General features: G+C 41.1%; 7 protein-coding genes across 10 annotated transcripts; 2 read left to right on the top strand and 5 right to left on the bottom strand.

The window, feature by feature from the left end:
- Positions 1–215: 215 nt before the first annotated feature.
- LOC114875612 (Golgi-specific brefeldin A-resistance guanine nucleotide exchange factor 1) lies at positions 216–7,483 on the bottom strand. The gene is made up of 14 exons (XM_029186085.2): positions 7,157–7,483; positions 6,712–6,910; positions 6,413–6,640; positions 6,240–6,346; positions 5,552–6,062; positions 5,087–5,478; positions 4,818–4,995; positions 4,626–4,741; positions 4,356–4,544; positions 3,939–4,274; positions 3,628–3,836; positions 3,235–3,480; positions 534–3,162; positions 216–463 (listed from the first exon to the last, which is right to left on the bottom strand). Exons 1-14 carry the CDS (start codon positions 7,274–7,276, stop codon positions 365–367), a joined length of 5,559 nt encoding a protein of 1,852 aa, XP_029041918.2. The 5' UTR covers positions 7,277–7,483; the 3' UTR covers positions 216–364.
- Positions 7,484–7,649: 166 nt separating this feature from the next.
- LOC114875613 (testis-expressed protein 2) lies at positions 7,650–12,503 on the top strand. Of its 2 annotated transcripts, XM_029186087.2 has the most exons (5): positions 7,651–8,104; positions 8,220–8,382; positions 9,313–11,274; positions 11,353–11,425; positions 11,498–12,503. In XM_029186087.2, exons 1-5 carry the CDS (start codon positions 8,056–8,058, stop codon positions 11,828–11,830), a joined length of 2,580 nt encoding a protein of 859 aa, XP_029041920.2. In that variant the 5' UTR covers positions 7,651–8,055; the 3' UTR covers positions 11,831–12,503. The 2 variants fall into 2 exon arrangements, with proteins under 2 accessions (XP_029041919.2, XP_029041920.2); XM_029186086.2 differs by having other exon boundaries at positions 7,650–8,104; positions 8,220–11,274.
- An 82-nt stretch (positions 12,504–12,585) lies between these two features.
- On the bottom strand, positions 12,586–15,480 carry LOC114875620 (meteorin-like protein). Its single transcript, XM_029186101.2, has 3 exons — positions 14,436–15,480; positions 13,155–13,818; positions 12,586–12,957 (listed from the first exon to the last, which is right to left on the bottom strand). Exons 1-3 carry the CDS (start codon positions 14,564–14,566, stop codon positions 12,742–12,744), a joined length of 1,011 nt encoding a protein of 336 aa, XP_029041934.2. The 5' UTR covers positions 14,567–15,480; the 3' UTR covers positions 12,586–12,741.
- Positions 15,481–15,518: 38 nt separating this feature from the next.
- On the bottom strand, positions 15,519–16,676 carry LOC114875624. The gene is made up of 5 exons (XM_029186106.2): positions 16,464–16,676; positions 16,159–16,304; positions 15,905–16,101; positions 15,679–15,843; positions 15,519–15,612 (listed from the first exon to the last, which is right to left on the bottom strand). Exons 2-5 carry the CDS (start codon positions 16,246–16,248, stop codon positions 15,519–15,521), a joined length of 546 nt encoding a protein of 181 aa, XP_029041939.2. The 5' UTR covers positions 16,249–16,304; positions 16,464–16,676.
- A 109-nt stretch (positions 16,677–16,785) lies between these two features.
- LOC114875619 (26S proteasome non-ATPase regulatory subunit 12) lies at positions 16,786–19,408 on the top strand. Of its 2 annotated transcripts, XM_029186100.2 has the most exons (9): positions 16,786–16,873; positions 16,952–17,047; positions 17,127–17,379; positions 17,449–17,685; positions 17,760–17,864; positions 17,936–18,117; positions 18,338–18,562; positions 18,659–18,815; positions 18,900–19,408. In XM_029186100.2, exons 3-9 carry the CDS (start codon positions 17,218–17,220, stop codon positions 19,188–19,190), a joined length of 1,359 nt encoding a protein of 452 aa, XP_029041933.1. In that variant the 5' UTR covers positions 16,786–16,873; positions 16,952–17,047; positions 17,127–17,217; the 3' UTR covers positions 19,191–19,408. The 2 variants fall into 2 exon arrangements, with proteins under 2 accessions (XP_029041933.1, XP_046143260.1); XM_046287304.1 differs by lacking the exon at positions 16,786–16,873 and having other exon boundaries at positions 16,880–17,047.
- Positions 19,409–19,520: 112 nt separating this feature from the next.
- Positions 19,521–20,963, bottom strand: LOC114875623. The gene is made up of 3 exons (XM_029186105.2): positions 20,430–20,963; positions 20,172–20,322; positions 19,521–20,093 (listed from the first exon to the last, which is right to left on the bottom strand). The coding sequence occupies exons 1-3, from the start codon at positions 20,760–20,762 to the stop codon at positions 20,020–20,022; spliced, it is 558 nt and encodes a 185-aa protein (XP_029041938.1). The 5' UTR covers positions 20,763–20,963; the 3' UTR covers positions 19,521–20,019.
- Positions 20,964–21,065: 102 nt separating this feature from the next.
- LOC114875622 (ciliogenesis and planar polarity effector 2-like) lies at positions 21,066–22,534 on the bottom strand. Of its 2 annotated transcripts, none has more exons than XM_029186104.2 (4): positions 22,018–22,534; positions 21,673–21,938; positions 21,461–21,597; positions 21,066–21,353 (listed from the first exon to the last, which is right to left on the bottom strand). In XM_029186104.2, the coding sequence occupies exons 1-4, from the start codon at positions 22,112–22,114 to the stop codon at positions 21,146–21,148; spliced, it is 708 nt and encodes a 235-aa protein (XP_029041937.1). In that variant the 5' UTR covers positions 22,115–22,534; the 3' UTR covers positions 21,066–21,145. The 2 variants fall into 2 exon arrangements, with proteins under 2 accessions (XP_029041937.1, XP_046143261.1); XM_046287305.1 differs by having other exon boundaries at positions 22,005–22,070.
- Between the last annotated feature and the right edge of the window lie 74 nt (positions 22,535–22,608).

Here is a 22,608-nt window from a genome sequence, read left to right as displayed (position 1 = left end):
CGTGCATAGTGTGTACCTTGAAAAAAAAAAAAAATTATTTGTATGTACAATCGTGTCTACATGTGGGTATGTATATGTATATATAGGTGTGTGTATAATGTATATAACATTTACATGTATGTCTCTCTTTCTCTCTCTCTCTCTTGTCGAATGTATGAAGCAAAGGAAAGAGGGTGCGTGAGCATGTGTGTATATATAATAAGTAATATTAAATATTCATTGTGATATACTACTGTTATTAATATATCGCAATGCCAAATGTACAAGACAAGATTCTATCTATCGATTATTCTTTCGTTAAAAGTACGCTCGAAAATTTCTCTTCCGTGGAAATGATACAATATACATAGCGAATGTACAGTGGTCAAGGGTTAGTGACGGCGAACAATCGATCAGCCGCTGGATCTTCGCTGAAATACGCTGCAGAATTAAACATAGCTGCCGCGGAATCCAAGTTCGTCGTCTGTAAAGAAGATGTAACAATAGATTATTGCCGATTTACGCTTTTGATCATCTGCAAAACAATCATTTACCTCAGACGAGTTTGTTCGAAGGGAAAAATTAGCTACTCCAGCGTTTTGGAATTGTTGCTTTTGTGGTAATAACGGTATAGATTGCGATTCTAACGAAACCTGCTGATGCTGCTGCCTTTCTTCTTCGTATTTACTTGCCGCGATCATCATTTCTGGCTCGTTACTTTGACTAATCTTTGGCAAGGTAGCTTCGGGATCCGATTCCATCGGTATTCGCGACGGTCGTTGTACTCCAGAGTCGGTACTGGACCAATCGTTTACATTCCTGGACGCGTCGATTGGAGATGTCGCGAGCACGACCGGTTGCACTGCAACCGGACTCGATACGATCGGTGGTTGTTGAGCGACCAACGTGATCACCTGTTGCGATTCTTTGCCGTTATTGTCGAACGGTAGACGCGTTAGAGGTATCGAAATCGGTAGAGTATCAGGTCTGGCAGCTTCTTTTAAAGACACGATCGATTTCGCATCCGACTCTTGACCAGGCAACGCTGCGATCCTACTTGGATCGAGCGATCCGTTCTTTTCCGGCTGAGGCGCTATCGATCCAGAGAAGGATGGTTGCTGTTGTTCGACCAAACTGATCACCTGCGCAGTGTTCTCTTGAGTCTGTGTAGGTTGCGAGGGCTGCGAAGGCTCCGAGGGTGGTGGAGGAGGTGGTGGAGGCGGCGGTGACGTGGGTGCCGGTTCCGGGAACAGTTCCGCTTTCAAGTTTGGCAAGAAGCCGTCGATGGTTCTCCAGGTCGGCGCCCAGAGATTCGAATTTGGAGCCAGCACGTTGGCCGAGGACATCACCAGTAACATATTTTTCAACGACTCTGGTATGGCTTCGTAAAGGAGCTCGCTATTGTCCGCGTGCATGTAGGCGCGGAGCAAGTCCAACACCGTCAACCACAATGGTAGAAAGCCTGGAAGGGTCAACAGAGGATTCAGATGGTGAAGGAACACCTTGGACAACAACATCGCCGCCCTGACTCTGGTCTCTTCGACGCCGATGGGATCGTTGGAGGCGATCGGTCCCAGCAACTGTGCCAGCAAAGGGAACAACACCTGTTCCAAGCACTGGGACCATTCGACCGCGGATAATTGAGCTAGATCGTGAGCAAGCAGAGTGCTCTGAAGATAGGTGATCGCTGCCGTACGAACCTGTTTGCGGGTGTCGCAGCACAATCTCGCGATACCCTGCAACAAAGGTCTCCACGCTTGCGACCAAAGCGATACTCCCTCCATCGTGTTACCCTCTTCGGCCCACCAGCGAAACACCTGGCCGGTTCTCGTGTGCAGCGTGTACATCAGGTCCAATAATTGAATAGGGGTATGTTGATAGCCAGCCGGCTCCTCGCTCCCACCGTGCATCTTGGTCCTTTTACCGGAACACTGGAGGACCGCCTCGGCGAACGTTCTCACGCAACGAATGCACAGTTCGAAGTTAAAGGGCGTTACATGGGCTACGTCGCGGACCAGGAACATAAGGCTCTCGCAGCATTTGATCAGAGCGTGAGGATCGTGAGGCTGCAGATCCCGGTCGAGCACTATCGTGTCGGCAGCGACGGGCAACGGCGCTTCTGTCCCTGTTGGAGACACCAGAACCCACTCAGGCACCGGGCTGATCGGTCTCGGATCCAACACCGACGTTCTACAGCTGCTCGCTTCGTCCAACACCGTGTTGGATTGTTTCGGCGATAACGCTCCAGCGCCAGCGCACTCCAACAGATTGAACACCACCCGCCAATCTTCCGTGCTGTGGATATTCGCCGCGCCAGTTTTAAGCAGCTCGAACAGACCGTAAGCGATCTGCCGGGCAAGCGGCGCGCTGCTCACCGAAGGTAGATGAGTTAACGGTAACAGAGACGGCAGAACGGTCCACGCGCATTCCTCTCCTCGCAACAATCGAATCGCTAGCCTCAGCATTCCAACGGCTACTCTTTCCAAAAGATAGGGATGATTCTCTCGCGCTGCGCTGGTCAGCAACCCGTCCAGATAAGCTTGAACGATCGGCCAAATGCATGTAACTCGATCGCGATTCTGAATGGTCACTTCCAACAGCAATTCCAGTAGAAATACAGAGACGTCTTCCTCGTGACAGTTTACGAACACCAAAGCTCCGACCATCGACCGAAGGGACTCCACTTCCAAGAACCTGCTCTCCTCGATCACTTGTCGCAGGTAACAATTGTTGATAAATTCGATGGCCCTTTTCCTCGCTGTCGTCTCCGCGGGATGCGTCATTCGAGACGTATCCAGAGCTATGTACGAATACAAACTGGACAATATTCCTTGATCAACCGGAGCTGGTTTCGGCGTAGCCGGTTCTCGAAGAAGCGACACCTTTCCAGAGGAATCTAGGAAATCTTCCCCTTCCGTCAGATTCTTTGGCAACAATCTTGCTTTGTACAACGACTGCAAGCAATCGATGATGTTCTTCCAGGAAGCTCTCATCGCGTTCCCGAACATGTGTGTTATCGTGAACACAGTACGAGCAGCCAACTGGCACTTGCCGCTTCCGCCGAGTTGTAGCACCACTTGGTCGGGTTCTCCACCGGTCGCGAGACCCGTGAATTTGCACAGACTTACTACCAGCATGTCTAAATCGCTGCTCATACCGAAATGAGCACTGATGGAAGCACAACTGAAATGGAAAATAAATAACAACGTTACCATTTATCTCTTCTTTCCAGAATCTATACGCAACGTAACGAACCGGAGAAATGTTTCGGCAACTCGACGTTGCAACGATCGATCGGGTGCTTTGTCGAACGCTCTGCAAAGGGCGCTCACGATGGGCGCCCACGCTTGTTCGACCAATTCCTTGTCCACGAATTCACCTGTATTTCCTACTCTTAGGTACGTACTTTCAGGGCCGACGCCTCTGCGTAACAACACCTTCCAGAGGTAATTGTCTTTCACCAAACCTGTTTGTTCGGCAGGCATCACGATTTCCTCGCCCCTAATAAAATAGATTAGTACACCATAGAATCTCGACGAAGAATTCTAATTTTGTTATTGTTTGCAAGAGAACGCGAAAGAAAACGATACGTGTGTTAACGTATGCCGCTCCTTACTCTCTCTCTTTCTCTTTCTCTCACTTCCTTACTTGATAGAATAATATATTTCGTCCAGCATATCTTGGTCAAAGTCAGCACCGCCGTTCACCTTTTTTAAATTCCTTTTAAACTCGTCCGCAGTCATGGGATTGTTTTGCCGTTTTACATTGTAATTGTGTTGATCAACGTTCAACATGATCACAGCGTACGCCAAAGTGAACGCGGCATCTGCCGAAGAGAACGGTTTTCCATTGCTATCCTGCAAATAATGATCATTCATTCGTTCATTCATTCGTTCTTGCGACGTCCTCACCGAATCGATTGCCTAGGTAAGTATATCGCTTGTGCAAGACGTACTCACGTGCCAATGTTCCGCAAATTTTTCAAGCAACAACGAGATAAGCGGCGCTTCCCCGGGGAGTCTAAAGGATTCCAAATAAAGCCGGAGTGCTTGATCGATTCGTGTATTTTTCAAATCGAAACTATGAACGAAACAATTTAAGACGTTCTTATTCTCCTTTTTACTAATGTATTCTCCGATTGCTTTCTTATCCAGCCCAGGATTCTCCTTCAACAATTTCGCTACTTTCTCTGGATCCGGATTACCCGGACTCCCACCCAAGAGACCGTGCTCTGTGAGTTTAGCAATCCCTTCCCGTGGATTTTCATTGAATTTCTCCGTGCCTAGTACCAGCCACTAACATCGATAAAAAGTTGTTACACGATTGTTTTTACCGAACAATAATGAAATGAAGCAACGTTGCAATTATCCGCATACCCGCTTGTTCGCCTTTATAGAAAGTAACTCTTCTCGTGAAGGAAGATTCGGTGAAGCATTGTGTCGAGAAGGTTTGCACAATAGCTTGTATCCTTTACATCTGATCTCCATTCCAGTGATCAACGCAATTATCGCGTCCAAAGAAATGAACTGCATATTGTGCATATTTCCCATCAACGCGGAAGCATTCTATCAACAATGTACAATAACTTGCTTTTTTTTAATCGAGTCTAAACTTGTTCGTTATTTTACAAATAAATACCAACCTACCTTCGATAATAATTTCATTAATTCTTCGTACAAATTGGTAGAATATAAACCGCAATCATAGTTCAAGTACAATTCCGCTGGTAAGCCAGGTATTTTCCATAATCGGACGATTGCCTCTGAAATTAAAGAAAAATAAGATCAAAATCACGTGGCTCTGATTTGAAGTAGTTTCCAACTTGATAGAATTCATACCGAGCGCTAGTTCTCGTTGATCGTACGATATCCTGTTCGAATCGGAGCTCACTATTTCCATCAATTTGTTTGTGTAATGTTCCATTTGAAATTTTAAATGCTCCCTTTGAGATTCAAACAGCAGGAAGGAGACCTGCAGATCCGCTGCAAGGATCGACAATCGATCTGTGCCAAGAAGCTAATAAATACGATCGCGATTATCGCGCGTCCTCTGTATCAATTTCTTTGCCTACAGATAATGAATAAATACAGGAACACCGTATCCTTACCAGAATAAGATTCCTGCAAAGATCGTCCTTCACCAGAGCGAGTAACGAGGGAAAATTCGAAAGGGCATCGGCAGCGATCTCCAGAGCCACTTGCAACAAACTCAAGCCGAGATGCGTCATAACTTCGTTATTCTGTTTATCGAGAGGACTGCACAAAGACACCAGGAACCTAAATAATTCACGAGCGCACAGAGCACCGTAGGGGGATAATTGTTGGAGCGACATAAAGCGTACTCCTTGAGCATTTATATACTCCTCGACTTGTTCCGGATCCTTTGTTTTCGACGTCTTAGACGCACCATTTGTACTTTCATCTACTGATAAATCTTCCACGCTTCCAGCTGGAGATGTTATTAAATCTGTACTTTTCTCATCCTCCACCGACCGACCCTCTGTGAAATTATTATGGATAACGATATTTCTTCATCCATAATTGTATCGGTATCGCAACCAACGAATACCTACCTTGACCTTCTTCCTTGGACACATCCGTTTTCTTCAGTTCCGTTTCGTTCTGTTCGTCCACCTCTTCTTTCTCTATACTCTTATTTTCTTCCTGTAAAACTTGCTCCTTTTCCACGGAGCTACCTCTTTCCTTCTCAGTATCGTCGTTACCTTCCTTACACCCCGGTATATCCTTCGAATCCTCCCTCTTTATCTTCGCGTTCGACTCGTCTTTTTGCTTCCTGATTTCACCCACGTCGTTCGGATCCTTTTTATCTTTGTTAACATTCTTTTCCTCGTCCGCTTTCTCTGCAGCCCCATGATCTAAAGCACCTTGCATGTCGACAATATTTCCTGCGGTAGTAACAGGTGTTGTCGCCAAATGACTCGGTCTCACTCTATCGACAGGACTTTGAAGCTGACTTTCGCTATCACCTACATTATCCGAGCTCGATTTTGCCTTTTGTTTCAAATGATTCTTGTTTCTTCTGTTTTTGCTGCGACCGCTCTCCATACTGTTCGTCCTCATTTTCTATAGAAATGAGCAACACATCTAAACGTTATACCCGTTATAAATTTATATATATAAAATTCTATAGGATCTTATCGTCCTCAGATTAACTTAAAACTTAAATTCATTTTATATAATTAAGACAGTTTATATTTCATTCATTCTAGCCCTCGATTAAAAGACAAATGATCATGCTACCTTCATGTTTAACAGAACCCTTGTGTCGTCAGCGAATTGTGGCAATCTAGTGAAAAGATGCTGCACCATGTCCCTTAAACAATGCTCGGCAGTTCTCCTCAATAACTCTACAACCAAACGAACGAAATCGACAAACGATCGAGGAACAATTTAAGCCCGTCGAATCTGCTTACCGCTGAGACGCGTCTCAAAACATATCCTAAAGCAACTGAGCATAATCTCGCAGATACTTTCGTTCGAAAGGGAATCTCCAGCCGCGGATAACATGAGAGCCCTCAAAACTTGAAGTATTCTCATTAGAACGACTCCGTCTCCGGAGGCATCGGTACCAACGAACCTCGCGTGCGTAACAGCATCCGCTACGGCCTCCACGCATTGCGCTATCGCTGGGTGATCAGGATCTGCAGTTAGATCATTTTAATATACATCATTCAAATATACCTTCCTTCAAAAATTCTGGCATACTACGCACCAATCAGACCGTAGGATATGATTTTATTCACTGCGGACAAGGCGAGGCTCGTAACAGGCCCGGTTGTCTCCTCCGACCTTATAATCTCTAAAAACGGAGCTAAAAACACTCCTGGTTCCAAATAAGATAGATCTTTCGCTTCGTTCAAAGCTTCTTTCAGAGTGCAGAGTCCTTTCAGAAGAGCATCCTGGTCGTCGTCCTTTAAAAATAATCATGTGTAAATACAAACGTGAATAAAATTTGTAAGGATCATTTAATTGAACCGATCACCATGCCAAACTATTCGCTACAACCTGTTTGATTTGTTAATGATGAATCCGTTCGTTAACCTTACACAAACGTGACGATAATTGACGATGGTAATTGATGAGGCTAAGTGAAAATTACGATGGGTATATGACGACACGTTTTCTTTCGAAATGAACAATTTAAAAACTAATCTAACCTGATGGGAATGGGAAGACCAACGAGTACCCCTTTTCATAGCCGTCGCTAAGAGGCAGACTTCGCCCTCGAGGACGTACAAGCCACCTCCAGGACAGGCCATCTTCGCTATCCTGCTCATCTTTTTTCACACAAATTTTCCTTACACCATTTTTATTCTGGCGAAACCTTACAACTTGTTCGATAATTATTCCTAACGTCAAACGTCAAGGGGGAACACTTCCAACGCGATAGACATCGAATTGTCGGTTTAAAGAGAAGTTTCCAAACTCGAACACATTGCGATCGATCCGCCATCTTGCGTGGAGATCGTACACCAGGGAAGTTCTGAGTTTCTTTATTTAAAAACTACCTGTAAACGTATTTAAATTTGAAAAATCGAAATGAAATCGAATGATATAAAATTTAAAAAACAATTGTCTATACAGGTGCCCGAAATAAATTGTAATTTAAAAAAATATATAAAGTTTAAGGCGGTCGCGTGGAAAGGCCAATTTGTAAAAACGTATAGAAACAGGACCTTCCAATGTTATCACTGATTTGATAGTTTTTTAATTTCGTGCTATGGTCTTTATGCTTGAAATTTATTAAAGATGTCTTTATCAAATTATGAAACGTGAAATTTGACGTGGGATATCGTTAAAAGTTGCTGATTACGATCAATTGCGCATGAAAAGACGGCTCGAAGATAAACGCGTCGATAAAATACGGAGTCATCTGATTATTGTTGTCAGCTGTTGTCGTCTGTTGTATTTGTTATGATGATTTCGTGTAATTTTAACACGGAATTACGCATCGATCGTGTGAAACTACAGGATAGCTGAGATTCTTCGCATTATAATTTTTAATAATGTTCACGTATTGATCGATCATCGAAATAAAGAAAGATTCGGCAAAATCATGAATACTAAACAGAGTCCAAGAAAAGTGACGCTGGCCATGATAAAAGGTAAGAAAATAATCAAAGCCATAAATATTTGACGAATTTATGCAAAATGCAATCGTGACGCGACAGTACGCAATAATTGATACTTATGTGTTTCGTTGTTTCTTCTTTCGAAAAGGTAAACCTATCACGACCTCTGTTCCTGTGATCCATTATCATGCCAGCGACGATGAATTGGAGGAGATATATCCAAGTTCCGAGGAAGAGAAAAGGCTGACACCGGAGTGCGAAACGAATGTATCAAAAGTAACCTCAACCTCGTCGAAACGCATCGAAAAGAGGTGTGTACACGAATCGGATGTTTCGGAAAATAATTCTGAGACTCGATCTATCGGTACAGAGAACGTATTACCGGAGGGTACACAGCCCTCGTTAGATCCATGGAAAGTATTATCAGATTTCAAAGGAAGGATAACGAAAACGTTCGAGGAGAAATTGTCCGAGATAAAGAGCGATAAAAAGAAACGGCGCCACTCGAAAGCAGAAAGTTCGAGCGATCTAGAGGAGACACAAGGAAGCGTTACTCCTTGCGAGAAAAAACAAGAAGGTAAACAGGTAAACGAGGAGTCATCTACGATGATGGGTCGTCATCAAAGAGGTAATCCGGTTAGATACGTAGGTTTCTCCGACGTAAAGACTGGTTTAAAGGACAAAAGTTTGCAAGACGAATCGGTGGAGAGCGGCGTCGAAGCCTCGGAATTTGCTCAAAGCGTAAACGAGGACATAGTTTCCTGTCCGGAAAATGATTTTTCAACGGCAAAAGCATCTTCCAACAGGGAGGACGACTACGCCAAACTGCGGCATCAGTCCTGTACGCGTTTCGCTGCGTCTCCAAAACAAATAGATTTGAAAACAGTATTTTTACGCTTGATGAAACAGTTGATCTTGCAAACGACGTACAAATCTGTCGCCATTTTCATTGCCATTTTTTCTATTTATCACGTAGCTCCTTTACCGGAATATTTACTTGGATTTATAATGGGTATCATCGCGACGGTTACATTTTGCAGTACGTTAACGGAGTTTCAAAGAGTATTGACAACCATGCCGGAAGAAAAGTTCGATTCCCCTACGATAATACCTGTCCTAGAGATACCGGCGGCGGAAGAGCATTCTGTGATCGAAAGATTCCAAGGCTGGTTGAACGAATTGCCCTATAATTACGAACCGAATAATTATCACGTGGCACGTACAAAATCAGTATTTTTTAGATTGGAAGGAAACATATTGCGTATCATGGAAACGAGGATGAAGATACCGAAGAAGGCTGTCTGGGATGAGCCTAAACAGAAATTGAAATTCGTTAGAAGAAGGGTGTACAACTTGGCTGGGGCAAGGATAGAACTGGTACCCTATGGATTAGCTAGAAAAAGAAGATGGAGTAAAAAGTATCCAATTTGCATAACTCTGAAGAAGGGCGCTCTGATTTGTAACGTGACATTGAAAAGTTCGATCAACGAGGAGTATTCGATCAACGATTATTATCGTAAGGGAGCATCGAAAGGGCGGGTGAAATACAAAGTTGATAGGAAACGCGTGGGAAATTGGGGAGAGGAAAGTTTAATCGACGGAGAGGGTGATGAATCGACGAAAGGTAGAAGGAAGGACGAGGAGAAAGATGTGGAAGATGAAGGTGAAGATTCTTATTACAATTGCGATACGAATAACGATGACATTGACAATGATTACGTAGAATACGAGGAATGTTTTTTAAAGAACGAAGGAGTAACGGAGTACATGGTAGAGGAGGAGAGAAGAAGAAAGGGTAGGTGTTACAAAAAGGGTCAGCAAAAAGAATTGAACAGAATACGGAGGAACTTACGTAAAAGAAGAAAGAAAGTTGAGAAAAGTTTCAGAATGAATTGGAAAGGGGAGGAAAAAGAGCTGGATGAGAAGGAAGAGGAAAGTAAGAAAGAAAAGGAAAAAGGAAAAAATGGAGAGGAGAGGTATGAAAAGGAAGATAAGAACGTGGAAATGGAAACGATGGTAGGGAATAAATTGGATATAGACGAGGAGGAAGATGAGGAGGAGGAAGAAGAAGACGAAGAGGCTGAGGAGGCGGATTATGATGAGTTCATTTTGGATTACGATGAAGTAGACGCGGAGAGAGATTACTACGACGATGACGATGACTACGACGATGAATATGATAACGATGACGACGATAACGACGAAGATGACGCGGATGAAGACGACGATGATGATGAAGTAGACGAGGAGCTGCAACAGGTGAACGAGGAGGGAAAAGACTTTGACGAGGTAGACAAAGGAAATGGTAACGAAGCAAAGATGACCGACGATGACAATGACTGCGGTATCGATGCGGAAAAAGGAGAGAGAATAGAACTGAAAAGTACTTTTAAGAAATTGAACAAGAAATCCAAGCAGAGAAACGAATTAAAAATATTTGTTTTCGCCAGGGCTGACCGTGAGAAGGAGGATTGGTACAGGCGTCTAATTTCAGCCGCGTCTCGACGCGTTAAGAAGCAAGATTCGTTGTCCTTTAACGTGAACGCGTCGTCGACGTCGAACACATCGTTAACAGCTCAGAGGAACGTCATCGCGGAATCAAAGGGTTCCCTTTCCGCTAACAGTTCGCACGAGAAAAGCGTGCCTGAACTTAGTTACAATGCTTACATGGCTAAATATCTGGACGCAAATGGTTGCACGAGCAAGCTGGAGAACTCCAGCTCCGCCACTACCGACAATACACTTTGGTTTAATTGTTTAATAGCTCGCGTGCTGTTCGATATACACAGGTGTCCGGAAACTATAAACGTTATACAGGATAAGATACAACGGAAACTGTCTAGCATAAAACTACCCTATTTTATGGAGTGCCTTTTAGTTTCGGAGGTGACGATAGGTCAAGGAGCGCCCACGATACGTAACATAACGAAACCGATAATCAACGAGAGAGGTCTTTGGCTAGATTTTGATATAATGTACAAAGGATCTTTAACAATGACCGTCGAAACGAAATTGAACCTGATGAAACTAACGAGGACCGGTTCGGTTCCAAGTAACAGCAACGTTATTGTTCCTACAGAGAAAGACGAGTCGATCGTCAGGTCAGCGATTTTTGATAGCGACTTAGAGGATACCCCGGAAACCTCAACAGAGGACGAGGATGATTCTACGACTCGATTGTGCAACACAGCCAAAGAAACAACGTAAGCAATAATAATATAGTATAATCGTAAAGAAACCAGCATTAGTATCATTTAATTATTTTCATATTTTCTTTATAGCGCTACACAATCGTCTGGGAGAAAGTTCCTTAGCATGGTTGACAAAATAGCTGCTAATAAATACTTTCAACATGTGAGTTTAATCTTTACTTCAGTTCCCAGTGACTGATTAATAAATATCTGTTTCTTTTTTTTTAATCGTCAGGCAACTGAATTGTCCTACGTCCGAAGAGCCATGGAGGGTGTCTCTAATACGGAGATCCGATTGATGGTTACCGTCTCTAGCATAGAAGGTTCTCTGTCCGTGAACATTCCGCCGGCACCGTCCGATCGTTTATGGTACGGTTTCAAGCCGGTGCCGAAAGTAACCCTTACCGTAAAACCGGCGGTCGGCGAGAGAACGGTAAACATCGTTTACGTAACCAAATGGATAGAAGCGAAGTTACTCAGGGAGTTTGAAAAGCTTGTCGTTTTACCGAACATGGACGATCTCGTTGTGCCGTTGTGTCCTAATTATCCTTATACGACTACGCGGTAGTCGTTTCCTCGTTAAAGAGTTAAGGTAAGAACATCGAACGTCCTGTTTAAATCGTTACGAACGCAACGTAGGTACCGCCAGTGAAGAATTAATGATATTCGCCACGAGATGTTCCTTTCGTTATGTTCAGATACACGGTGTATCTACACCTATCTCGATAGCTTTTTAAATATTTTTTAAGTATTTTTGATCTTTGATCATTTTGGGACCATGCGCCGCGTTGTCCGTTAGAACGTTTGCTGCGGATCGTTTATCCTTTCTGCCTACGGTCGTTCTTGACGACTGACGGATACAGAGAGACGTACGGGATAATTGTTGTGAATCGATCTAGTCGACGTTGGCCGTAAAATTGCGCATTTATTCTAATCGTCCTTGTTTCTTGGCGAAAATTGTATCGTGTAATAATATAATACCATGTGAAAAAAGTTTGTTCGAGTGTGTATCGTTCGTTTGACACGGTAAGTTGTGCGATTAAAAATTACGTTTTTACGCTGTGGTTTTACGTCCATGTAACCGCGTATCTGTTGCATATTTTCAACGTGTAATTAACGCTTGTAACGAACGTGTAATGAAACTGAACTGAACGATCGAGCGTACCAGTAAAATTTATTTATGGAATTCTTGTATATGCGAGTACGAATACTATATAAAAAGAAAATCATATAAGCTGCTACTCGCCTGGATAATTAATCGAATCCCTAAATAATTTTCACTTTTATGTCAAACGGAACGTCGTAGAGGAGTCGGGACGTCGATTGACTTTCAGATACGGATATATTTGTTGCGATAAAATTTCTACAAAACAATATCACAGTTCGGAGATCGATAATTCGCATCGTAAAAAATAGAAAAATATAAAGTATTTACAAACATCTGGTTGCAAACTTCTGGCTAGCGTGCCGAGTAACTCGCTAACTTCGAAGAACACAGGGTGCAGTGTCCAGTTCGTGGACCGCTTTAACCCAAGTCTCGAGCCTCGGTGCGCAAACGAGAACGAGATCACCGAGTCGCCGTTTGGCCATTATCACAAATTCCCCCTGACCGTGGCGAGCGTCACAGGCGGTTGGTACCCTTACACGAACGTTCCTTCGGTCGTACGATTCGCTTATGTCCGCATCGTTGCTGCCCTGTTGAAAAATCAAAAAAACAATTTATACCAATCGCATATTACCGCGTGCTTTCTCTTACAGTTTTACTCAGCAACAAACGATAACAATCGCGTTACATTATTCTAGACCAATACTAGTACTAGTGTTATTTTTCAGTTACTGGTGAAAGTAGCAAGAAGGAGGTGGAGGTAGGAGGTGGTAGACAACCATGGTACCTCGTTCTCTTCGATTCGACGCAAGATCTTGGTTACTCCAAGGACGAGTTCTGCAGCCTCCAAACTCGGCTGCTTCTGAACGGCGCTCACGGTACCTCTGGCTACCAAATCGCTCTGGCAATAAGCTTTAGCCAATTCGTCCATGGAACAGGGTCGGCAATCCTCTTCTTCCTCTTCGCCGAACAGCTGCGATCTTCCCTCTCGATCGTCCACGTAACGCAATTCTAGATCGTATTGCAACTTTGCATCCTGATGACGTTCACCGGTCATACCAGTCTCCTCTGCCTCTATATAAAGCGCCGCGGGTTGTTTCTTCGCGCGGAAACATCTGTGCGTAGATTTGTGCTTGCCGTCCCTTGGTGAATACACCTGTCGTAGTTTTCCATGAGTCTCTAAGTATACTCTTATCGAACCCGACACCTTGGTGCACGTACGAAATCCGGATAACCGAAAGGCGTTGTCGTCGTCGACTGAGCTGACGTTGTTCTTCCTGATATCGTACTTGTTCTTTTTCCCAATGAATTCGTAGCGGACTTTGGAAATGAATCCGGTCGATACGGGGGGCGATAAAACTACCCTTAGAGCTCCCCTTGGATAACGCCAGAGTACGGTGCCTCTTGAACATCGGAGGTACACCGGTCGAACTCCTCTGCCACCGCCCCCGCTGCAATATAAATAAAGAATATTTATTTATTCATTAACCCTTTGATACAAAGTTTAACAGAAATAATTTTTAGAATCTTCGTGCATATAAGATTGATATATGTTTTTTGACAATGACAGTTGTTAATGTTGTTGCTACCGCGGTCGCGGTTCGCCACGTAACCATTCTCCCGTTTCATTTCACTCACATATACACGTATGCATACCCCGGTTGTCGTTCCTTCTTAGAAAGGAAAGAGATGATAAATCGAATGCTAGCTCGGCGCGTTCCTTCTCCGTTTTGCTTGTAGACCGACTGGACGAAGGAGAACCGGTTTTACGTTAAGTCGCGCGACTGGTTTCGCGTTTAATAATGGTACACATTTTCGTTCCCCGTTATCAAACTGCGTTACAGATACCACGGATCGAAAGGGGGAAAGAGAAAGAAATACGAGATATCGTCCTCGTAAATCGCTGGATAAAGTTACGGTTGAATTGTCGCTTGTTGAACGTACCCTATTTACGTCGAAACTGACGACGGCACGAAAGAAGAGCCGTGAAATAAAAAAAAGCAGAAAAGTATTTTTAAAAGCTACGTCGATTAAAAATGCTGATACCGATGAAACAAAGAATACTAACCTTCCGATCCAGTCGCACTGGTCGGCGGTGGTTTGGAGCGCAACATGCTCGTAGGTTGGGGCCGATGACACGATGCTAATAAGCAGCAATGAGAATAGCAAAAGCATTGAACGAGCGATGAACGTAAGCATCCTTGTTTTTCGCTTTTAGCTTCGACTAAATTTCCTGGCACATTTCAATTTCCTTCCTCTCGTCCATATATACATACATATATGTATATAATAATAATAATTAGACTTTCGATTTCGAGTTTATTTGTCCAGCTCGAAAGACATTCTCATAGTGGGTTTCTTTTTGAAGAAACTCTTCGAGGAAATCGTTTTTTAAACAAGAGGGGTGCAGAGCGTATTTAAATCTACGCCAGGATTTATCTTCCGTCTTCGCTCCTTAGATACAGGGCTTTCACCTTTCTAACGCGATTCCATCGCCATTATATTGCCAGCTCCGGGTAACTATTCTCAGAATTGATCACCATCGTCGAACGATACGCAGAAGGAATGTCCCAGTATAAATGTTCAACGAATTGATAACGTCCTTGCGCGGTTCACTCTTGCGAAATGATCGCTCTCGTTTCTGCACTGAACCTTCCAGTCGCGCGATCGTACGATCGTTTATGCACAACTAACCAGATCGAACGTAGCCGAAGGATCATGCTTGCACCGCGTCGAACGCAGTAAAAAACTGGTTGTTCTTTATCGAAATAATGTAATCGGTGTCGTAAAGCCTGGTTTACACTCGTATATACACGATTATTTTTTTCGAGTATTCCGTTGTCCGCTTTCTCCCTTCCCTGTTATTCTTTTCACGTTGATAGTCGTTAGTTTGTCCGCTCCGACTCGACTCGACTCGTTTCGCCTCGACTCGCTTCGTCTTTTGACTCTCACCCTTCTTCTCTCTTTCCTCCCCTCCAGCTACCATCATCGTTTCCTATCTTTTTCTCTCCCTTTCCGTTTCCTTTCGTTACGCGTCTTTTAGGACGACAAGGTATTCCACTTCCTATGGACTGAGACTCTGGAACTGTAGTCGTCGTTCCTTTCTTTCTTACTATACTAGTTGCGCTTATTTTACTATCCTAAACTGTCCTTATACGTCGAACGTGTCGCAGACGCAATCGGGGGACCCGCGTCGATTAGCTGGCCTTATGATACGAGCGAATTCATTTTCCATGCTGTTCAATCTGAAATTAATTATAGCTTAGTAAATTTGGTTCGACGAAAGAAAAAAAAAAGGAAGAAATGCTCACGCCTCCGCGCAAAATGTTTCCTTGTCTACGTGTCCTGGCGCACGTTCCTCGGGACAAATATTACGATAGGGTATACCCAAAATTTTCATTGCAGTTTTGTAACGATTTTCCGACAGAAAATTCGGGGTACCGGTACTGACCTTTTGGAATACCGCCTCGATGTGTCTGATGTTAAAATTGAAATGAAACGCGATGTTATTTTAAATATAATATCTTTAAAGTATACCTTTCCATCCAAAATAATCGTGGCCCTTTAAATCCTGATCTGAATAATATACAATCGTCGAGGAGTTGATACAAATACTCGATAGGATTTGGTGGTCGATGAACGATCAAATGGCCGAGAAGGAAATGGAATATATCGAAAATTTTTCTTTCCTTCAAATAGTCTTGAGTTTCGGATAAAGTTCTAATCGTATTTGCCTATAATTATCATAATTTACGCTTTTAGAAATATAAATATAGAAATAATACGTTTACCTTCGAAATTGCTTGATCGAATTGAAGTTTGCGCTCCAATCTTTTTTTTCGTTTATAGTCGTTCGGGGAACATTGGTCAATTTTATCCATTTCTTTCTTCTTCTAATTCGAGTATTTTTGTTTTATAATTAATAGCATAGAAAGATCTGTAAAAAGGAATATTAGAAACAAGGATAATCGACCTGAAAGGGACTTCAGGAAATGTTTTGAAAAAGCACTATCGCGGTATAGGCTAATTTTGTTTTTAATTAAAGCCGTATTTCCATTAGGATATATGGTTTAAAAGTAAAAAAGAACTTGTATACCGTCACACGTGGTTATCTTTAGCCTTAGCTGGTCATTCTTGGGATCATTTTCCATCATCAATGATTCTACATGTTTCTGATGATAAATTCGAGGACCAGGAGGTTGTGTTTTTCGAATCCTAGAATCACGATTTCAACCGCGAAGTTGAATCATAACACGTTTAAAAAAGAGCTGAAACCAGGACCGGCCCTAAGATTTCAGGAGCCCGAGTCTTGCTTCGGTTTTTTATTGAAATCAAAATTGCAATTCAGTTTTACGAAGCTCGCAGCGCCATCTTTTATGAACAGTGCTGCTCTCTCTAGGGTAAACTTGTGCAACAATGAATTTTAGAATAGAAGCCAGGTTCAGGTCATTTGTTCGTGCCATTTTCAGTTTCATCGTTTGGTCCTACTGTTTTCAGCGTATTTAGGTATACTGCATGACAGTCATTTTTGAAACATGTGTATACGATAGAGAGTATCAAATTTACGAGGAATCATTCTTACAGGTTTTACATGGTTAAAGATATTGTTACGTTACTCGATCGTACATGTACGGAAAGAAAACAGCGATTTATGTGTGAAAAACAAACTTCTACACAAAGGTGACTACTTGCTTCTTTTAATTAAATCCATCGATTTACCGGAGATTAGGAGTTAATTTATATTTTACAAATGTTACAGATAAGTTGGCCGACGTATTTCATGCGTGATTTTGTACGGCTTGGTATTTATTATTTCGATTGATACCTCTTCAATAGAAAATACAGGCACAATGCCCGAAAGCACGATGGATTCCGGGAAGATCGTAAAAATGGACGTGGATTACAGCGGTAATTGTGATACAAAAATTCCAGAATGTAAAAAGCTGGCACAAGAAGGAAAATTGCACGATGCCTTGGATCAGTTGTTGACCTTGGAAAAATTAGCGCGAACGGTAAAGCTTAGTCCTGATGTTCTACTTAATTAATATAAAGATTGATTAAGATCTTATACCTTTTTTTAGAGTGCGGATGTGTCGTCTACGTCGCGAATTCTTGTAGCTATCGTTGAAATTTGTTTAGAAGCAAAAAATTGGGCAGCATTAAATGAACATGTAGTTTTACTGTCCAAAAGACGGTCTCAGTTAAAACAAGCTGTTACAAAGATGGTCCAAGAATGTTGTACTTACGTGGATAAGATGCCTGATAAGGAAACGAAAATGAAATTGATAGAAACTCTACGCGCAGTTACAGAGGGAAAGGTAATTGTTTTAGTTCGGATTTTATTATCCTTCAAAGTGGATTTTCAAAAATCGACGTAATTATTTTATTCAAGATATACGTGGAAGTTGAAAGAGCTAGACTTACCCATCGTTTGGCAAAAATCAAAGAGGAGGAAGACGATATTTCGGGCGCTACTGCTGTTATGTTAGAATTACAAGTATGTAATTCTCAAGAAAAGACGCTAAAGTATTAATAATTTAAACGTAATCATGTTAAAATATTGCTTAGGTCGAAACATACGGTAGTATGTCACGTTTGGAGAAAGCGGCCCTTATCTTGGAACAAATGCGGCTATGCTTGGCGAAGAAAGATTTTATGCGTACTCAAATAATCGCTAAGAAAATTAATGTTAAATTTTTCAATGACGATAACGACCAAGAAACGCAAACCCTGAAACTGAAATATTACGAGTGAGTGAACTGTTGTCACGGTGATATCTCAGATCAAGGATGAGCAACCTTTTTTTACAACGTGCCAGCTACAAATTTAACACTGCAGGAATTCTTAAAATTCAAAATATAAAATCTTTGAACGGCCACACGAGAAAGTGTGGCAGGCCGCGAATTGCTCATCCCTGTCTTAGAGTAAAATTTAAATTATTACAGTTACAAAATGTTTATTTAATTTCAGTTTGATGATGGAATTAGCCCGCCACGAAGGTTGGCATTTAGAATTGTGTAGGCATAATCGAGCTGTGCTCGAAACTCCGGCTGTTAGAGATGATCCAAAGAAAAGGCACACTGCTCTCTCTCGGGCTGTTCTTTACCTGGTACTCGCGCCACACGAACCAGAACAAGCTGATTTGACCCACAGACTGCTTACGGATAAACTTCTAGATGAGATACCAACATACAAGTACTATGCATTGACTATTTAACAAAACTCCACGTTAGTTTTATTTTCTATACCAATAAATACATATACATACGTATATATATTGATATTTTCTAGGGAGTTGTTACGCCTTTTCGTGAACCCAGAACTGATTAAATGGTCCGGCCTTTGTGAAATTTACGAAAAAGAATTAAGGGCAACCGAGGTCTTTACTGCTTCGACCGAAGAAGGTTGTAAACGATGGGCCGATCTTCGAAATCGTGTCGTGGAACATGTAAGTTCGCAAGATTCCAAACTCTACTTCTTCACGAATTATCCTGGCATTAGACATCGGCTCTGTTTTCATTGAATTTCACAGAATATCAGAATTATGGCTAAATATTACACGAAAATCACTCTAACACGAATGGCCGAGTTATTGGACTTACCGGTTGAAGAAACGGAAGCGTGCCTCTGCAGTTTAGTGGAAACTGGTGTAATAAATGCTCGGACGGATCGTCCAGCTGGTGTAGTTCGTTTCACTGGAACTCAGGAACCAGCTGCTCTTTTAGATGCGTGGGCCGCTTCGTTATCGAAATTAATGAGCCTTGTCAATAATACAACACATCTCATTCATCAAGAAGAAATGTTGGCTGTTGCTCAGTCCTGAGAAAGTACATTTAAGTTCTCTGTTCTTTTCTTTTTGTAATCATTCTCTACCACCTCTTGTTCTTTGTATAATCTTTACGCATTAGGAGCAGTACATTTTGTACATTAATAAACTGTACGTGTTATTTTTCGTTAGACGAAGAAGGACGTGTAAAAATATCTGTCTCCTCGTTCTGTTTTTAATGCGTGTATTACAAGAAGAATAAACATTGTACGAGATGGGCAGTGTTTTTTCTTGAAAAAAATTCGTTTCTGTTTTTTATCAGATTTAACGTTTGTTCCTTTCAAATTATTAATTTCGGGTAATTAAATAATTCAAATACATTGCACGTATCGTATAAAAATATTTATGTGTATATACAGTTGATTATTCTTATGAAAATATCTAGATCTTAATTATCAGTAATACAGTGCGGAAAATTCATTACAGTCGCAGTGTCAGATCTTTACTTCTTACACTGTATTAATAGATCATTAATTCACCAAGGGCAGTGAATATTTGATACAAAATCATTATCGCGTACGTTTTGTATTAACATTCTTAAAATCAAATTACTACAAACAATGCCAGTTCTGTTTGTAGAAAAAATAAAGAAGAGGAACAGAAAATATAGATCCTTCACCCGTTCGATCGATGTTTGAACTAACAATAAGTACGAACGTGTTGATTTTACGAATTTTACCTTTGCCTTTGAAAATATTCTCGTTCGTGCATCAGTTTTGTGCTTACAATAAAGAAAAATGATGCACGAGTGAATCCTTCGTAGATCAGAAGGATAACTCGGAATTATTTGTGGCCATCGATCTTCCGATCGAAAACAGTATCCGTTTCAAGGTTTGCGCCTGATATTTTGGGCAATGGAGATACCTTCAGAGGAAACAGTTCCACGATTTGATTTGGCATCTAAAGTAAAAATAAAAATGTTTATCGATCAATTACGCGTTGAAATAACATACTAATAATGAATGGAAAAATATTTACTATTTTCTGTACTCTTGTGTACAAGAGTTATTGCTTCTTCATAAGAGGGTGGAGGTAATTCGTTTGATATTTCGCGGGCGATTACTTCGTAAGAAGGTGGATTCGATGATATCGTACTAATGTGTTCCAGGCCGCGGGTACCCGTTAATTCCTGAAAATTATTATAGATTTAATGCGAGAAATTGTAAGGTTAATACCTTTGATAAATTCATTGATAAGTAAACTGACGAAATTAAAAATAAATTTTACAACACTTACTCTAAACAATTGCCGTTGACGAAAAATTAGTTGTATGACTGATTTTCTTCGAAGATAAAGCATACACTTGACAGCTACCATTAGCCCGGAACAGACGAATATCGGACCGATAAACCACATGTGACCGAGTTGCAAAAATATGTGCCCCTCCGCGTTATCGTTCAGAGCAAAAATAGTGATAGCTGTGCCAATAGTAAACAGTATGACGCTTAGGGCAAGATAACTATAACTGGTACAATCACATCGACCAAAAGCATTTGCTGATTCTTCATACTGTTCTTCGATACGATGTAATCTGTTCGATAAGAACGAACTTTCGAAAACCGTAGCCATATTTCTTTAACATTAACTGTACAGTATCGAGTAGGCTTCCTCGGGGAAAATGGGGTTACAGAGAAAGCAGGAATTCTTAAAATATTAATTTTGACGAGAATACTACTAAAAGTGATTTAAAAAAAAATAACAATTTTCAATTATTACGTATAAAATTTAGAATATTAATCATACCGCCATCTATATAAAAATGGCGGAACCTACTCGACGATTTATCGATCGATCTTTCGATAATCGATAAACTACTTGCATTATCTATTTAAATACGACCACCTGGATAAAATGAAAAACGATGCAAAGGAATTATTAAACATGTTTTTGTATTAAAATTCATGCAAAAATCATTCATGGCTATCATCACAATTGTATACTGTATCCGTAATTTAACCCTGTCCCATTTGCTTCGATATAAACTCCTTATCTCTATTCCAAAGAATATTGCATATAGCATTTAACTGATAAGAACAATCAAATATTTCCGATCTCGCAGAAAGTTTGTTCGTGTCGACTCTGATAACTTTAACTTTCCATTTATCTTCAAATTCTTTTATCTGTGCATCTTCTACAGCAGAACCGGACCATGGTTTAAATCTACAAAATATCAAGATCTGATTAAGGAATAATGAAATACAACTATAGTTGTCTGCATAAATGTAGATGAAATAAAAGAAGATAAAGGGAAAATTGTAAAAAGTTACTTTGTTCCTATCACTATATTTGCTGGTTTCTCTTTAATAGCTGCCATTGTATTCATCAAGTACGGTATATCATTGAAACCTGTTGCATCATCAAAAGAAAATACTGAACATATAGCATCAACTTTGTCTTTACATGCCTAAAAATTTGAAGGGTATTCATAGGTTCTTGCTCGTGTTTTCTGTGCTTCATAAAATTTTAATCTTTTACCTACAGGTAATATATGATTGTACTTTTTAATACTTGTCTCTGAAGTGTCCCAAAATTGTAATTTAAATAATACAACTTTATCCCATATTTTAACTGGCCAAAATACGTTTGTTTTCTTTATTCCATTAGTTTCAATGTAATTATTAGAGTCCAGTGTACCAGCAAGACAAGCTACAACAGAAGTTTTCCCTACCCCAGATCTGCCAACCATAAAAATTTTATACGTAACCTCTTCTATCGACGACGGTAGAGGTGGTCTTTCCAGGATGCCTAGAAATTTTCTACGAATAAAATGATGATCAAATAATTTACGTGATGATAAATCATTCGTACGACCATTACTCTTTACCATAGAATATTCTCTTTTTCGATGTATTCACATAAAAATGATGCATCAACGATTCTCCCTCTACGGAATGTAACCAGTTCGCATTTATTACGTTCATATTTGAACGTTGAAAAAATCGAGGTGATAAAAAAATATATTTATGCTAAATCATTGATAAACATTGACAAGTACAAAACAGACACCGACGCTTTCTATGACAGTGGCGTAACACCGTAGTGCCATTTTGAAGTTTTAGACATTTACCAATTGAAAAATTGTATAACTTAAGATGTTGATAAACAAATGAGAAGAGAATTCAGTGACGCTTCTTTTATACTTTAAACAAACTGTTGACTACTGAAAACTCAGGGAATAATCACAGAATTTCTGTTTCATCTATCAACACCGTTTACTGGACAATTCCAGCAAGTCCAACTACTGAGCAAACACAGATTCGTGTTTGACTAATGCTTTCTACTAGAACTGCTTGCATCCGTAATCTTTGAACGAATCAACAACTATCCCGCGTTAAGATAACCAATAAGACTTGTCGTAGTATACCAATGCAAGGGGAAGAAATAATTCCATTAGTAGTGAAGTTAGCGTTAGTTG

This window comes from Osmia bicornis, chromosome 10 (genome assembly GCF_907164935.1).
Source record: "Osmia bicornis bicornis chromosome 10, iOsmBic2.1, whole genome shotgun sequence".
Taxonomy (NCBI): Eukaryota; Metazoa; Arthropoda; class Insecta; order Hymenoptera; family Megachilidae; genus Osmia; species Osmia bicornis.
The sequence above is the reverse complement of the archived record's forward strand: the minus strand, read 5'-3'. Positions and strand labels throughout refer to the sequence as shown.